This window comes from Trichoderma harzianum, assembly GCF_003025095.1.
Source record: "Trichoderma harzianum CBS 226.95 unplaced genomic scaffold M431scaffold_3, whole genome shotgun sequence".
NCBI lineage: Eukaryota > Fungi > Ascomycota > Sordariomycetes > Hypocreales > Hypocreaceae > Trichoderma > Trichoderma harzianum.
Window position 1 is genome coordinate 3,081,966 of NW_020209251.1, and position 15,486 is coordinate 3,097,451.

Genomic DNA, 15,486 nt, shown 5'->3' on the forward strand with positions numbered 1-15,486 from the left:
GAGCCTCTATGTAGTCCACACACGTCATCAGCGGCATCATCCAACAAGTAGAGGTCTCTGGGAGTCCCAACGGTACCCATGACGTTAAAATCGATGGTGGGATCGATAAAGTTGTCCTTCATCCCCATGCAATCATAGGTATGTTCACAGAAGTATTATATGCCCACAGCTTTTTGCAGGCCATAGCAAAGCCTAGCCACCAGTTCAATGCTTTGCGCATGCTCTAGCGGCAGGTGGGGTGCGAAAATGGTTGCTTGGAAGTCTCAAATGCCGAACACACTCTCGCATTTCACCGACAAAAAAAACGATAAATCCTATGTCATTGAAGATATTATTGACTCAGAGAAGTCTGAATTTGAGTTTGCAGAAGAAGAAAGGACGATATGGGATAGAATACTACCTATCAGAAGGACTCGTATGGTAGGGAGGAGGCGGAGTGGGGGGATGAAGAGCACCACGAAACAGGTTGGATACGGGAAGATTCCGCTCGTCAATGCAACCACTCAAGGCAATGACGGCTGAGATAAACATGGGTTATAGAAATAATTACTTGCATTTGAATGAAATTATAGAATCACCGTAGTGGAATGGTGTACACTTTGCCTCCCATACGAATGGGAGGCAAGTCGCTGCCTTGAATAGGGTAGGTACAGAAATATAGAAGCTGTCAACATGGAACCATACAAGTCAAATGCAATAGGCTCTATGATAGTTATCACAGTGGAATTCGCTACATACTAAATACCTTACCAAGAGTTGTCATAGGACGCGCTGTTTTCGTTTAATAGTGCCATTAATCAGGCGGCCGAGGCTATTATACAGAACTTGAATCGTAATTCATCTATCTAATTAATCGGCTACCGACTTGCTAATAGATTGCAATACTTGGCATAAAATACATATTAGCAATCAAAGGATACAACCGCGGGTTGTCTCAAATGACCGTGAATAGAAAGCGTAGGTAATTAGGCCCCTGTGAGGCCTGATATGAGCAGATCCTTGTTCACAATCTCTTCTTTCTTGGCAACCAACTCGTCAACATCCCAATTAGCCCATGCCAGCCGTCCAGATAAAAATGCAGCCTCTTCTGAAGTAGCCCAGACAATAAACTCAGCAGAGAGCTTAGCATCAGTCGTTGGCATATCCGAAGATCCCTCAAGTCCGGACTTATGAAACATTGCCGTTTTAACAGCACCTGGGTTAATGCTTATAAAGCGCGCAACAGATGATGGGATATCAACAACAGCCAACTCAAAGATGCGGGCCAACGCAATCTTGCTACCACTATATGCCCACAGATGCGGCGCTCGGACAGCAAATGAAGCAAACGTATTGAGAGCAACAACCACACCTGGTGACTTGGGTTTGCTTGCCAATCGGTGCTGTAGATAAGCCTGCGTAACAATAGTTGTACCAAGGACGTTGACCTCAAAGCCTTTCCACCACTCGTCTATGTCGGCAGTAAGAAAATTCTGAGGCTCAGACATGAACCCGGCATTGTTGACGAGTGTATCGGGTGATTCTGTTAGAGATTCAAACAATTTCTTGACAGATGCTGTGGACGAGATATCGACAAGGCGGTAGCTGGCCTTTAGCGATGGGAAGAATTGTGCCAAGTCGTTAACTGTCGACTTCAGGCTGGACTCAGTACGCCCCGCCAAAATAATCGATGCGACGCCAGCCTCAGCAAAGCTACGAGCAATTGAAGAACCAATTCCGTAACCACCGCCGGTCACGAGAATTGACTTCCCCCTTAATTCTTCATGTAGCTTTGAAGGTGACAGTCTTGGGTAGGATTCAAAATGGAAAGTGGAGACAATTGGTGATGCCATTGCAACAGAGGTTCTATAAAAGAACCGAAAGTTGTTTAAGATACTGATATATATGTATGTGCGTGTTGATTTCAGAAAAAGATCTAGATTATGCTGTTATACATCGCATCTCTTTATATATTTCGCGGACAGTCAAGTCGTCTTATCTAAAAGAACGCCGATTGCCACTGTTGGCCCGTATCACTGTTCTGTGTATTTCTAATTTGTACTCTATGTAAAAATTCGTGCCATCAATTGATCTCTCTCTACGCAATGCTAGTTGAAAACATCATATCGGATCATGTTACATAATTCCTATCACCGACAAGACCTTATCCAAATCGACGTGATGGTGAGGGTGCTGTTGAGTAATCAGTAAATTCTGACTTTAGCTAATAATCGGATGCAACTTGTCCCATTAGTCGGATCATGCGCAACTTGAACAAAGAACTACGCCACACTCTTGAATTTCTAATACTTAAATCCGAAAGCGCCTAAAGTTGTGAGAATGAACGATTTGTCGTATATAGCAAATAGCTTTGTTTAGTTAAGTAACCTACTCAGTAGTTGATCGCGTTTGCCGAAATGTATACTTTTGCTTCTACGCGCTATCACCCCCTCATCCCCTCATTGCAACTCTAGAACAGATCACCCCGTGAACACGTCTGCCTCGTTATCAAAAAGTAGCCCATTATCTCAGCCAATGGATTAAAGCATTTTCTTTTCTCACTAATTTAAACAATAACTCATATCTATCCGCTGCTTATTCCTTCATTAACTTGTGCTCCACAGAATACGCTGATAGTATTGCCGACTCTATGACAATAAATATCTTTATAGAAGGGTATCCCACAGAAAGTAGCGGTTAATGCCACCAATTAATAGCTTCAATGAACTTTGCACGACATTGTCTGATTAAGTTTTACATTACGAGTGCTTCTAAAGAGATATAATCCGCGAATGGATTCAGGGCACTAAATGGATCGTATCTACAGGTAAAATCGCTGCGATATTACTCATATTCACTTATTGGTCATGATAGCCCATTCTAAGCTATTGAAACCAACCAGAATCATGCAAGAGGCATCTACCACTGCAAAATTTGACCCTTCTGAGTGATAAACCTTCCCGACGTCTCCTCTGATGCCTCATCAATAATCTTAAGCATCCCATCTACACTGGCCTCAATCGTATCTGGAGGACCAGATGCAAACCCCCATTGATCAGCAACAAATTGACCCGCACGCGTTTGTACCCAACCTGGATGCAGCGCAATTGTAATGAGGCCCTTGTCTTTATTTTCCAAATGCAAGGCTTTGGTGAGCCAATTCTGAGCTGCCTTACTGGGGCCATAGGCGCCACCGGGTACAGGTTCCATCTCCCCAATACTACCAACTGAAGATGTAATCATCACAAGCTTCGGCGAAGGTGAATTCTGAAGCAGTGGCCATAGTGCCTGGAATACCATCAGAGGAGCAATCGTATTGACTTCAAAGGCAGTACGTAAATCTTCTGCCGTTGTCTCGGCCGCTGGTACCATAGGCGGGGCCCCTCCAGCATTATTAATGAGAACGTCGATATGATCTATATCGAATTTGAAGGCATCTCTAACTTTGGCAAGGGAGAGAGTCGTTGAGAAGTCCAACGTTGTGATCAGGAGGGTACTGCCTAACCCCTTATTAACCAGTTTAGTCTCATCGGTAATGGTTGAAATGCCATGTTCGTTGCGAACGGTTGCGATAACAGTCGTATTGTCGCGAATAAGAAGTGCCTTAATAAGTCCAAGACCAAGCCCCCTATTTCCACCGGTGACTACGTAGATCTTCTTTTCGCTGTCTTTCCCCATGATGTTTGTTGTCATTCGAATCTCTGTGTTTGTGGAGTCAATCTGGCATTTGCCAATAAGGAACGTTATGAAAAGGGGTAACAAAAGATGTATCAGGGGATTGGACCTTTTATACCTTTATTAGGTGGGGACATTGGCTTTATTTTTCTCACAAATGAGGGGCAGCTGTGGGACACGAATATCGCGAACCTGGCTGGCTGCCTAAAAGGATTCAATCCCACGCGATGCCCCTTGAACGACGACCACAGGGCTTCTATCACACAAATACCTTTCAGGGGCACTACTCTAAGATGGAATTTTTGAGCAAGAGGTCAAACTGAAGATTGGGTGTAATGTATCTACTTACTCGATAGAGTTATTGCAAAATAATACTGTTGAGATGTTGTGCACATTTTCTTATTTACGTATGATCCAATGATCAATTTTTTGTCATACCGTGAAATTACTAAGTATTAGGTCTAAGAATATTTTAGACATGACGTATGCAAATGAAATCCTTTGTGTCTCCAAAAGAGGGGGTGGATGGGAGCGGAACCAGGGGCTAGCACCCAAATACAGTTGCATCGGTGAAGTATAGATGAGTAGTATGAACGGACCATTATGTTCGATGTCATTATATACCAGATGATTCTTCTATTAAATCAGTTATTTGATCGTTATTTTACGACTGAAGAGTGTTCAATTACTGTGAGAATCGGGGAAAAAAAAGGTGTGCCAATTAATGGGCGGTTACACGCCTACCCCTATTAAAAAAGAAGATTATGAGTCTATCATAAACTTAATGCGCAGTTCCTTTCGGAGACAAGGACGCTTGATGATTTTACGATGATACTGCGGACTTGGGACCTGTCAGACGATCCGTCGACGCCGAATATCATCATGGCCGCCATGACGGCTTTCTTGATACCAGGGGCATCCACTCCGTCACAAGGATCGGCTAAGTAAACACAATGAAAAATACTATAGATTGATATCACATTTTATTGTCTCATTGTTCACTTAGGGCGCCAGGAAAACTTCCAATTTACGCAAACTTGCAGCAACATATCGACTTTCTGTGAAATGATACCCCTGTGTCCTTGAGACCAGATCCAGGTGGTCTCCACCGCCTTACATTGTTAACGACCATTCGTTCCTTCTTTGTGCACATTTATTCTTTCAACAAATATTCATTGAACCAGGCAATTGCTTGGGAAAATGCTTGTTCCTTGGCAAATTTCTGTACCTTCACAGCTGGATCACCTCGAATTCCGAAGCCATGCTCAACTCCAGAAAAGAGGTTTATCTGGAAGGGCTGTCTTGTTTTGATGAGGATTTCTTCCGATTTGTGTCTCATCGCGGTAGTAAATATAGAATCAGTTTCAGCTGCTGCAATGGACAAAGGTCCCGATAAAGCAGCCAACTCGTTTTCCTCGACGAAGCTTGGGTGAGCAATAAAAGCGACATCAATACCGCTCTTGAAATGTCGTAATACATACTAGTTTGACGAATTAATTAAGTACACCCAAATACACATATCGACTCAGCTTTACCTTAGCACCAAAGCAGTATCCAACACCTCCAATTCGATGTATTCCCAACTGCCTTAATGCTTTGATTCCAGCAACAAGAATAGGGTCAACGTGCTCGGTAGTATGAGGATTATTGCCATTGGAGCCCTTGGTAAGCCAACTCATTAGGTCAATGGTCGGAAACTTGTTCAATGGTACTGCATCTCCATTGAATACGTCTGGGATAAGCGTAGTGTATCCTTTGGCAGCAAAACTGTCCGCCAGGAGCTGGCTATTCGGATATATACCCATTGCCTCCGGAGCAAATAAAATGCCTATGCCTTTGTTCGGATTCTCGTCCGGCGCAGTTGAGAGATAGGCATCGAACCCCCCTTCGAGTTTGATAAGCTTTCCCGTTGGTGTACCTCTAGAAATGCACGTTAGCGAAGCTCGTATCAATTTGAATGCATAGCTAGAGGGTCATTTTGGAGGTTGATGAATCGAAAGAATACATACTCGTGGAGAGTACCAGTTGTACAGCAGCTCTTTGGTTGGTTTGATGCCATGACGATAGATGAGTTTCCAACTTGACATGCGGGGGATTGGAAGATAAGGTACTGAGTGGTATTGGAGAGCGGATGAAAAGATATGAAGAATATATACTCGTTGGGGCTCCTCTGTTACGTAACAAACCGTTTTTGTAAAATTTCTCTCCTGAATCATAAAGAGAATCCCATAAAATGTCTTGACAGCAGAAGCTCCGATCAATTCCGATAGACACAGTTGCATAGGGTGTTTTAATGGAGAAGAGCTTATGATAACCCCGCCTCCCCTTGGTGTAGTACCCTTTACTGTAGCAGGCTACATCAGATTGGCTGACTGCTTCATAGCCCTAGTATTTGTCAAGCCGAGACAGGGTGGTTAACAAGGGCTCAAATTAAGGTTACATGATCCCAGGTCGTTCTGAGCATTCACCCGCTGGCTGATGGCGCAAAAGCTGGAGCAGGAAATGATGAAAATACCCCGCTTCTTACGTATAAAGGCTCAAAAAGTAGCTACGCATATCATCTCTTTTCATTCCTGTCAAGTAGTCTAGTTAGTCTGCATTCATTTAGTTTTATCAATGTTTACTGCCAAGATCCCCAGCACCACCTTCGCCCTGATCAGGCATAGTGATTGCCTAGGCTTCTACCCTGCCGCACATTCGGCCTTGTTGGATCGTACATGAACACGCTGCCCAAGTCCGCACCGAACCGCCGCAATTTAGCGCAATCTCGACAAGCCCGAATGCGATATTACGCATATGGTAGAAAGTAGTTTCTTGTGGGCTTCCATTTACCCGAATTTAAATGCAATTCTAACATTTGTCCCTCATGTCGGTATTTTTGGAGGCATCATACTACAGGTCCTAAAAGAAGTACTGAAAATGGGTAAATGACCTAAGATTTAGATGCATTATGCTCAAGCTACTATCCATGGACGCTCATTACAACTCTAAGCGCAATTAATTTAGAAATGGTGCTGACTATGAGGCACCGATATATATTCTACTTTACAAGAGTAAACCAGCCTTGAGCGATGAACGTAACTAGATTTAGTTATAACAGCACCATGAGAGACAGAATATTTGCGTATCATAACAATACCCTGTGCCTTGATTGAAAGACAAGATGCATTTAGCTGTTTTGTACCAAAAGCATTATCTCCTGCTTTTCAAGAAGTGACATATATGCACCTTGGAAACAAAGGTTAACTTTTGCATAAACATTGATGAAACGACCGGCTTACCAGCTGCTAGCCATCGATGGTTAAGAAGACGCAAGGTATTCTTCAATATGGATATTCTCTCGTTGATGGATTTTTGCGATGTCGAGCGTTGCAGCTTTGCATAAACGCAAGTTGCTTTATAAAGAAAATGTAATAAGAAAGGAGATACTCGTTCGCATTTTTGTCCACCCATTTCTGTCAGGAAGTTTGATATCCACTCTATTGCGGCGTTGAGAGAAGATTCAGCTTCTACCGACAGAGGCTCCATAATGGGATTTTTTCCGTCTAGCAATACGCCAGGATAGTCCAGTAGAAGTATGCCGCTAGAAGAGATTAGACATGGCGAAAATTAAACCGTCAAAAACGTATTTCTTACCTGAAACACACCGCCATCTGACTGCAAAATGCCCACTGTCTCATTGTGCCCTCCATAAATGAGAGGTTGACGAGTGCCATAAGAGTGCGCCGTAATTGAGTGGTTTCAGTATCAGGTTCCTTTGCGACAGTATATAACGCTTGACTTAATAAATGAGCGGTTTGCGCAAACCGAGCGAAACGACCCATATATGAGCCCGACGATGAGCCGATTGTCAAGGAGTTTTCTGGTCGTGATGACTGGAAGATTTATGATTAGTACTATATTTGCATTTTCTGTATTAAAAACGTACTCCTGTGTCCCACTCTTGGTCATCGGCGGGAAGATAGCTATCTGGTGATGGATCTGGAGTGATGAGATGTCGACCAGGATTGCAGAGATTGAGGTATCTTGTCCTTTGTTTTAGCACAAATAGCCACATTGTGTCTCTTTCAAAGGTTCCTTACCGGTCTAAGATTATAATAGACCACCACACTCGGCGTTGTTCTTCTACTTCATTCCATGGGAGCTTGTCCAATATTTGCGAAGTGATACTTTTTTCGATCTCGAGTGCCGCCGCATACCTAGCACATTGTCCTACAGATAAAAAAGCAGCCGGATATATGGCATGTCCTAGTTCGTAAATCGCAATAAGTACACCGGCTTGCAAAACTGTAACCGATAGTATTCCCGACGACTCCATTTCAAAATAAAATTGTTTTGCTGTTCGATATAGCACTGTTTTTGCCGTGGTGGTAAGAGAAGAGCTTAGTTTCATGCATATGACAAGCAGGCAGAGCTCGGACTTTCTATGGGTGAGATAGTTAGGCAGATTTGAAGAGAATTGTTTCTTTGACAAAATTGGCATCCACGTGTGAATGGAATCGAAATAGGTATTGGAGAGGTTCTGAATGTCGACTATGGTACCAACATAGTCAGCAACCATTTTTGGGATCGCTATATCCACTTTGGGAGTTTCTAATTGTAGATGATAGAAAAAGTCGGGGTCCAAAAAGCGTGATGCAAGAATATCCGAGATATTGGGATCCGAGATGCCATAGCGCCCTGGCCTTAATCTCTCGGTTGGCGTATGAAACAAAGGCGTATTGGATCCAATAGGCATCGATTCATCTCCCTCAGGATTTGCCATCTGGCGCGTTCGTTCTTTACGGCGATAAGGGTAATCACACAGGATCTGCCTCCTGAATGAACGCCGGCATCGTTAGCGTTGTTCCCTCGGTGAGAATACAGGTATTCAGTAGAGTTCACATACTGCGTGCAAAGTGTACATCTGGGGTAAGTTTTGTCGCAGCGCCTCTTCGAATTCCGGCAAGCGATGCAAGCATATGGCGAATGAGTGATGTTCACACCACTCATCGGGTTCATGCTGACTGATTGTAGTGGTAACTGATAGATGTGAGGAAATTACGAGACCTCTGCGGTAGTTCGGCGCGGGCTCGTCGGTAGAAATGACCGACATATGGACAAATATTATCGGCAGCAATCGCTTTTCTCTCTAGGGCAGCAATGACTAAAGCTTGCCTAGGCCCTTAAAGAGGAACTAGGTTGGATCAATGATCGTGCGTCGGTCATAACTCCCGTTACAAAGGTGCCAACATTTTCTTTAGTGCAGAAGCCACCCGGGAGCTGCGGATCTAGAGGTCATTGGCAGTACCCAACGCATCATGGAAACATGGAGTAGAGGGATGTATCGAATTGTTCAGACAATTCGGGCTATGTCCGCAATGTAAGTCCGCACCGAAAGCCACCCACTAAGCGTAGCCAAACTCCACGCATATCGTACCTTAATGGAGATTATTTACATACTAAGTATGCAACAGCGGGTGGCTCCACCGGGTAGCTGTGGCGTAGAGTTTGCAGGCTATTACTATACGAGTTACTCGTTCTGCATTTCCATCATATATGATAATACCCGGCTGTGAGCATTTTGGACCAGATTGCGAAGCTATTTGGAAAAGAAAAGACGACGCAGGCAGATTTGGTTCGATAATAGGTAGACAATCCCAACACACCAAGCTAACGTAACGCATGGGTAGCATGACGGACTAGAGATAGACATGCATTCATATCGAGCCACGACAAACTAAACTATTCCTCAAGATAAAAGCAAGTCCCTGATTTGGATCAGAGGTAGGCCACATAGCAATAGTTAATTTCTTGTTTTGGACAATAGCGAGCATGCTTATAAATTGTGACGAGCTGTAATGTAGTTGAATCTCGATTAATTCTGTCAGACCTCCTCTCCTATTTGGATCGTACGACGATCATGTATTCACTTTTTCACGATTAGAGCCCACCATGCTAGGTTTATCAATTGTTTTTATTTACAGAGACCAAGCAGTCAACTTTCTTATATACATTCCATATAACTGCAGTGAAATACCCTCCACTTGACCAGTTGTCCCCCCTTTATCGTAAAAGTTCAATGGTGAAGCGTATATATCCTTTGGTGTATTCGGCCAAAATAGATACCACAAACCTAAGGTAATGCTGAACGCCAAGTGGTAAAGAAAAATCGTATAAACTCCTGCTCTCTTCTCGCAGCCTCAGCTTAAATCCTTGTAAGCAGATTATCGGCGAATGTCCAGTTCTTGGATCCATCCCAGTTGATTGACCACGTCATCAAACCCTTAAGAGCGCCGTTATAGTGATCCCATGCCTGGCCTACCAAGCTTGGGGTCATGTAGCCACCACCAGCGCCAGATTGCGCAGGTAATCCAGGAACTTGCATGTTGTAGGGAACCTTGATTGTGGTGCCTTGGATAGTGATGCCATTGTTTAAGCAGTCAGTTTGTGCGGTGAAACCTTGAACAGTGCCGGCCGCATATGAATCGCCGGAGCAACCATACATGTCACCGTTGTAGTATTGCATGTTGAGCCACCACAACCGGCCGTTGTCGACGTACTTCTTGATAATTGGGAGATAAGAACCCCAGATGGATCCGTACACAACACTGCCACCTGTCACATACGCCGTCTCTGGTGCCATAGTCAAGCCGAAGTTGGAAGGCATCTGTGCAAGGACACCATCAATGATGCGGATCAAGTTGGCCTGTGACGTGGACAGGGTGCCGATGCTGCCGCTTCCAACCAACCCCGTCTCAATGTCGATGTCAATACCGTCGAAGTTGTACTGCTTCAAGATTGGGACGATAGTCGAGATGAACTTATCGGCGACAGTACTAGAGCTGAGGTCGATGCCAGCAGTAGCACCTCCAATGGACATGAGGATAGTGGCACCAGCTGCTTTGGCCTGGCACATTTCGGCTGGTGTCGCAACTTTAACAGTAGCATCCATGCCATCTTCCCACAGTGCCGTACCATCTGAGAGGATGACTGGGAAAGCGGCATTAATCACGTTGTAGCCATTTTGTGCGATCACAGGGTTTTCGATAGGCGTCCATCCAAATCCGGGGTGAACACCATTAGCTGATCCATCCCAATTCTCCCAGTATCCTTGAAGAACCTTGCCAGCCGGCTTTCCCTTAGTTGCACATGTGCTTTGTGCGGATGCAGTGCCGAATAATGTCGATGCAATGACAGGCAAAAGCAGAAAGCTTGCGTCCAGGAGGCGTGTCATGGTTAAAATACTCGATTGAGTTGACGATAAGTGATCAAAAGAGTTACTCAACCGAGCTGTAAGAATAAAGTGATTCTTGGATTTAGCTACAGAATGGATGAAGGGGCCCTTGAGGTGCTTTTATAGAAAGTAAGCTCCTGATATCTTTTTCCCTTTAGGTTTTGCCATCCCTGGATGCACAAATTTAGAAGGTAGTATTACTCCCACTAACTTTAGCCTTCCTTTGAGTTACAGCAGATTCATGTGGATTAAAGGATGTTCAAACCATCAGATACCACAATATGAACTACATTATCCCAAGGCCCACAAAATTTGAACGGTATTGAGCATAGGACAGCAACTAATGACCCGGCCCTACGTTGGTGAAGTGTCTTATCAGCCAGGTGCAGCCTTGTAGCCAACGCCCATGATACCATTGCATGCCGCGTGATACTGGCTGCTGCCTCTATTCAGTGTACTCATTTTTCGGGAAAAGCGCATTCCCCGCGTTTTAGCTTATGAGGTATTTGGCTATAGTAATCTGTGCAAATAAATAGGAAGGTGAGGCGGAATCACGCGCCCGCGATTAAACGTAACGTAGGATCTTCACAGGGTATCCAGACTGACCTTTGACAGCATAGTCAACACAAGTGTGTTTAATGTCTGAAGAAGGAAGTTCGGATTATAGACAGTGATAATGATCAGCGGGGGACCAGCTTACGTACGTATATAAGAGATTTAGATCACGTTGCAGCAAATGTAGAAACAGGTCCCTAGGGCATGGGTTACATTGCTTGGCAAGGCATGTAACATCAGTACAGAACAACTATGAGTTCTAGTAGTATTAGAGATATAGCGCGGACCATCGGTCATTCGTGAGTATCGCGCAAGACCGTCAACATTCCGTTGTAGATTGCGGAGTACAAGTACCATCCTTGCAATGTTTGTCTCGAAATTACGGGCCTTGTGACTCCTAGTTGCTGGGTCTGCGCTGTGGCCTTCCATATTTGGCGCTCCTGCCCGGGACCCCCACCAATGACCAAGGTTCTGGCTTCGTCAAATACTCCTATCTTAAATTCTCCGTCGAGATAGATATGTCCTCTGTTGTCAAGCAGCCTGGGTCGATAAGAGGCGGCAGTTAATCCGATAAAACTTACGCGAACGCCTTAACCCAAGCTCAATTAGATCTGACTTGCTTTCACCGATCTGTCTGACAATGAGAGATGCAAGGTATGCAAATGGTAAAACCGTGAGTTGTAAATGAGAGTTTAACACTAACGTCACGTTTTACATCAAGATTTCGCAAGATAAAGTTCGAATGTAATCCAAGAAACTATAGCATGATGCCTAAAGTAAAGGACAGTACTTCTCATAGTACAGGAGGTACCCGTAACAGAGAACAACTTTCCGAGATGCAACTGTAAACGAGATGCGATATTCCCGTAACACTAATCCTTGCGAAATTTGTCGCCCATTAGTTCCGAGATGTAGGTAAGTAGATTACAATCATTTGTATTGTCATTTACCATGTGTGTTCACGTTCTCAATGTATAAGAATAATAATGTTGACCCATTGGCTTCCGCCACGGTATACCTCTTTGTGGCACATACCTATCCAACCTAACCATATCATATATTTACCTTTTAGGGAGTGATGGCCTTCAAATCTCGTTTATCGATGACTGAAGTCCCAATGGAGTGTTTCTGCTCCAGCTCTTGTCAAATAAGCGATGTACTGTGTACCAATGATGATGTATGCCCCCACTCCATTTTTTTCTTTTAGAGAATGTTTCTTCTTATGTTTAGGTTCTGTTATTTAACGACCTTTTCTTTCGACTAGTTTATTCACATGTATCGTCTTCGTTCGAAATGGAGATTGGACTTTGATTAAGCTTCGACTAGCCGCTCGTCGGCCACGTATGTGTCGGGTGCGGCCAGAATCGCATCGAATGCATCAACTATCTCTATAAGTTCGTCCACCTCGGGAAGCTCTTGCGAAATAGCAGTTATGCCCATGGGCGATCCTAAGTTAATACTTGATGTCTAGGACATGGAGTGGAAAATTTCGACCTCGGAAAAGATTATCGCGATGTTGTGACGTGACAAGTCTACAGCAATTAAAAAGTGACAAGTCATGGGATGCGAACTGTTCGCATTTTCGGAAAATTATAGGCATAGACATATCATCATGTGGTAATAAGCAGTGACTTATTGGACCCATCTTGGCACGCGGCTGACTGCCGCACTCTACGAAAGGCTCTTTGGCAATCCAGTTTTTACCGTTAAGGTTAAAATTATTCCACTAGAAGCTATTGTTTTTTCGATAGAGCGATAAGATTCTGACTGCTACCTGGATATAGATTCACTGCCTGCTCGTCGACATAGGTCTATTGGTAATCAGCCAACTACATTGCCGCGTCTGGAACCACAGCTGGTATCTATGTCCGTTGCGCAAAATTAATCGTAAAGCCAGTTGAAGATCTAATGATGCACGGACATCTTGTTAATACAACAAATCTTTTGGCGTAACAGCTTTCGTAGCTCAAGAAGCAGGAATGTCTCATTCCATGTGACGCTGCACACCGTGTATCCCGTCGCCTCCACACCCAAAGAATGCATGGAAAGGGCAACATCATTTGTAATGTAGGTACGGAGGTATACATCGTATCGGTTCATTCCTCTCGTCTCATATTGGTCTTGCTTGCTACCCTTGTGGCCTCCATATCCGCTGACCTTCTTCCACGACTATTCCTGCCCCTGGAAGAATTTCTCTCAACATTTCGTTGGCGCCTTTACTTGCATCCCGTGCCTTTTCCCAATGCCGGGGATATCCCAAGCTGACCTCTTCATATCTCACCCCTTCTTTGACATCTGTCCGTCGAACATGCAGATGTCCTGAGACCACCACCAGTGCCCCTCCATAGTCTGCACCAAAACGCCCGACCTCTGTCCAATCTTGGGTTCTTTTCGTTCCACACCACAGAGAAAACCGAGGGACTTTGGGAATGAAGACTAAATCTTCTCGTAGAGGCCAGTGGTTGACAATCACAAATTTCGAATTCGGATATCTCGAGGCGTAGTCGGAGAATTTAAGCTCCCATCTTTCGCATAGTTTCGTACACCATTCGTCCCGCGAGCCATATGGGTCTGGATGCAGCACGGCCTCGTCCGTTGCATAAATGTTCTCTTCCATCGCCCATTCCAACGCTTTCTCTCGGGAAACCTCTGCCGGGCGAAACGAATAGTCGTATAACGTGAATACTAGCGCGATCACCACATCAACGCCATCTGGCCCCGGCCATAGCATCCAATCATCCTCTGGTGTGAGGACACCGTGCTCCCGTGCCAGTTCCACCAAGGCATTGTATTTCGCTTCACCTTTAAGTTGATCGGCAGGGTGCTTGGCCATGTGAGACGAGATGCTGTAGAGCTCATGGTTTCCTGGGACCCAGAATACGTGCGTGAAGCAGGCTTTGGCGCGCTCAAAGGCAGCCGTTAAGTGCGTAGCTGATTCGCCAATGTCACCTGCAAGAATGAGACCACTACCAGGTGGTTTTGGCTGCAGAAGATTCCATGTTGAGGCATTTAGGGGATACGAAAGATGCAAATCGGAGATGGCATAAAGCTTCGCCATGGTTACTTGATGCTGGAGATGAGAAAGAGATAAGCGGAGTGGGGTTAGGCAGTCAGCCTTTATAACACGTTTGATCAAAGGAATCGCTTACCTAACGTGAGACATGACTGCAGAATTATGACATCAAAAAAGTATTATGTACTTGCTGAAGATGCCTTTGCGCAACCTGCAAGCGTTTCAATGCTTAGTCCTCTTTTCATTGGTTGGAATTTGCCTTGTAATTTGACATTAAAGGTCGTGTACACCTCAGCCCTTTGCGTCTTATCATCGACCCACAGCCTTATTTAACAGCCCGTAGGTAGCTACTGAAGATGGACGCATCCGCCCTTGTGCGGGTAGGACAGCGGCCGCTAGCGACACAAGTGTAAATGACTACGGGGTAGTTGGGTCGCTATTGATAGAGAGAAGCAAAACGGTCAAGGCGGCTGAGCACTTATTATTCAAGCTTGTTTTGTTTTGTTGTTTTTATTTGTTCCGTTTGAGTATTGTCCATATGGGTCGGTATCGCAGTTTGTTGGTTATGTACCTGAGTGGCAGGTCAGTATCTGAATCATCGATAAGGCGCATGAAAGTATAGGTCCTTTCTTAACTTTTATTCCACTGCTCTGGGTGGAGATGATTCCCAAAAGCCTAACCTTAAAACAAACCGTGGGCGGTGATTAGCTCAAGCGTGCAACTCAAAGCTTAATAGGAGCCACGCTATCACTCCATGAAGTACACTGTGATTGAAGACAAGACTACCGCGCACAATAGCTAAGAGTTCTATCCTTCGCTTATTTACTTCCATTTGAAGATGTATCGAATTACGTCGTATATAACACCAGATGCGTGCAGATTAATAGGTGTCGCTCTAATCGTGGCTACATTGCCATATTCACATAAATATTAACTACCTAGGTAGATGAAGAGGCCACGCCTTCATCACAGGGGACGGAAAAAAGGCAAATTGCGCTATTTCTGTTGAGTTCAGGGTATAATTTTGGCAGTAATAATAAGTTCTACA

At 44.5% G+C, this 15,486-nt stretch overlaps 7 protein-coding genes across 7 annotated transcripts; 1 reads left to right on the forward strand and 6 right to left on the reverse strand.

The window, feature by feature from the left end:
- Positions 1–56: 56 nt before the first annotated feature.
- Positions 57–726, forward strand: M431DRAFT_363292 (hypothetical protein). The gene has a single exon (XM_024914582.1). The coding sequence runs from the start codon at positions 208–210 to the stop codon at positions 520–522; it is 315 nt and encodes a 104-aa protein (XP_024778056.1). The 5' UTR covers positions 57–207; the 3' UTR covers positions 523–726.
- Positions 727–965: 239 nt separating this feature from the next.
- M431DRAFT_479863 (hypothetical protein) lies at positions 966–1,832 on the reverse strand (the record flags this gene model as incomplete). Its single annotated transcript, XM_024915813.1, has 1 exon — positions 966–1,832. The coding sequence occupies one exon, from the start codon at positions 1,830–1,832 to the stop codon at positions 966–968; it is 867 nt and encodes a 288-aa protein (XP_024778057.1).
- A 918-nt stretch (positions 1,833–2,750) lies between these two features.
- On the reverse strand, positions 2,751–3,721 carry M431DRAFT_505892 (hypothetical protein). The gene has a single exon (XM_024918711.1). It carries the CDS (start codon positions 3,655–3,657, stop codon positions 2,899–2,901), a length of 759 nt encoding a protein of 252 aa, XP_024778058.1. The 5' UTR covers positions 3,658–3,721; the 3' UTR covers positions 2,751–2,898.
- Positions 3,722–4,626: 905 nt separating this feature from the next.
- On the reverse strand, positions 4,627–6,027 carry M431DRAFT_110796 (hypothetical protein). Its single transcript, XM_024911769.1, has 3 exons — positions 5,664–6,027; positions 5,190–5,574; positions 4,627–5,134 (listed from the first exon to the last, which is right to left on the reverse strand). The coding sequence occupies exons 1-3, from the start codon at positions 5,711–5,713 to the stop codon at positions 4,808–4,810; spliced, it is 762 nt and encodes a 253-aa protein (XP_024778059.1). The 5' UTR covers positions 5,714–6,027; the 3' UTR covers positions 4,627–4,807.
- Positions 6,028–7,286: 1,259 nt separating this feature from the next.
- Positions 7,287–8,646, reverse strand: M431DRAFT_78608 (hypothetical protein; the record flags this gene model as incomplete). The annotated part of the gene is made up of 4 exons (XM_024922719.1): positions 7,287–7,529; positions 7,583–7,679; positions 7,737–8,339; positions 8,543–8,646. 4 exons carry the CDS (start codon positions 8,644–8,646, stop codon positions 7,287–7,289), a joined length of 1,047 nt encoding a protein of 348 aa, XP_024778060.1.
- Positions 8,647–9,512: 866 nt separating this feature from the next.
- On the reverse strand, positions 9,513–10,940 carry M431DRAFT_505895 (glycoside hydrolase family 18 protein). The gene has a single exon (XM_024918712.1). The coding sequence runs from the start codon at positions 10,868–10,870 to the stop codon at positions 9,842–9,844; it is 1,029 nt and encodes a 342-aa protein (XP_024778061.1). The 5' UTR covers positions 10,871–10,940; the 3' UTR covers positions 9,513–9,841.
- Positions 10,941–13,112: 2,172 nt separating this feature from the next.
- M431DRAFT_110804 (hypothetical protein) lies at positions 13,113–14,591 on the reverse strand. Its single transcript, XM_024911770.1, has 2 exons — positions 14,575–14,591; positions 13,113–14,495 (listed from the first exon to the last, which is right to left on the reverse strand). The coding sequence occupies exon 2, from the start codon at positions 14,481–14,483 to the stop codon at positions 13,554–13,556; it is 930 nt and encodes a 309-aa protein (XP_024778062.1). The 5' UTR covers positions 14,484–14,495; positions 14,575–14,591; the 3' UTR covers positions 13,113–13,553.
- Positions 14,592–15,486: the final 895 nt, after the last annotated feature.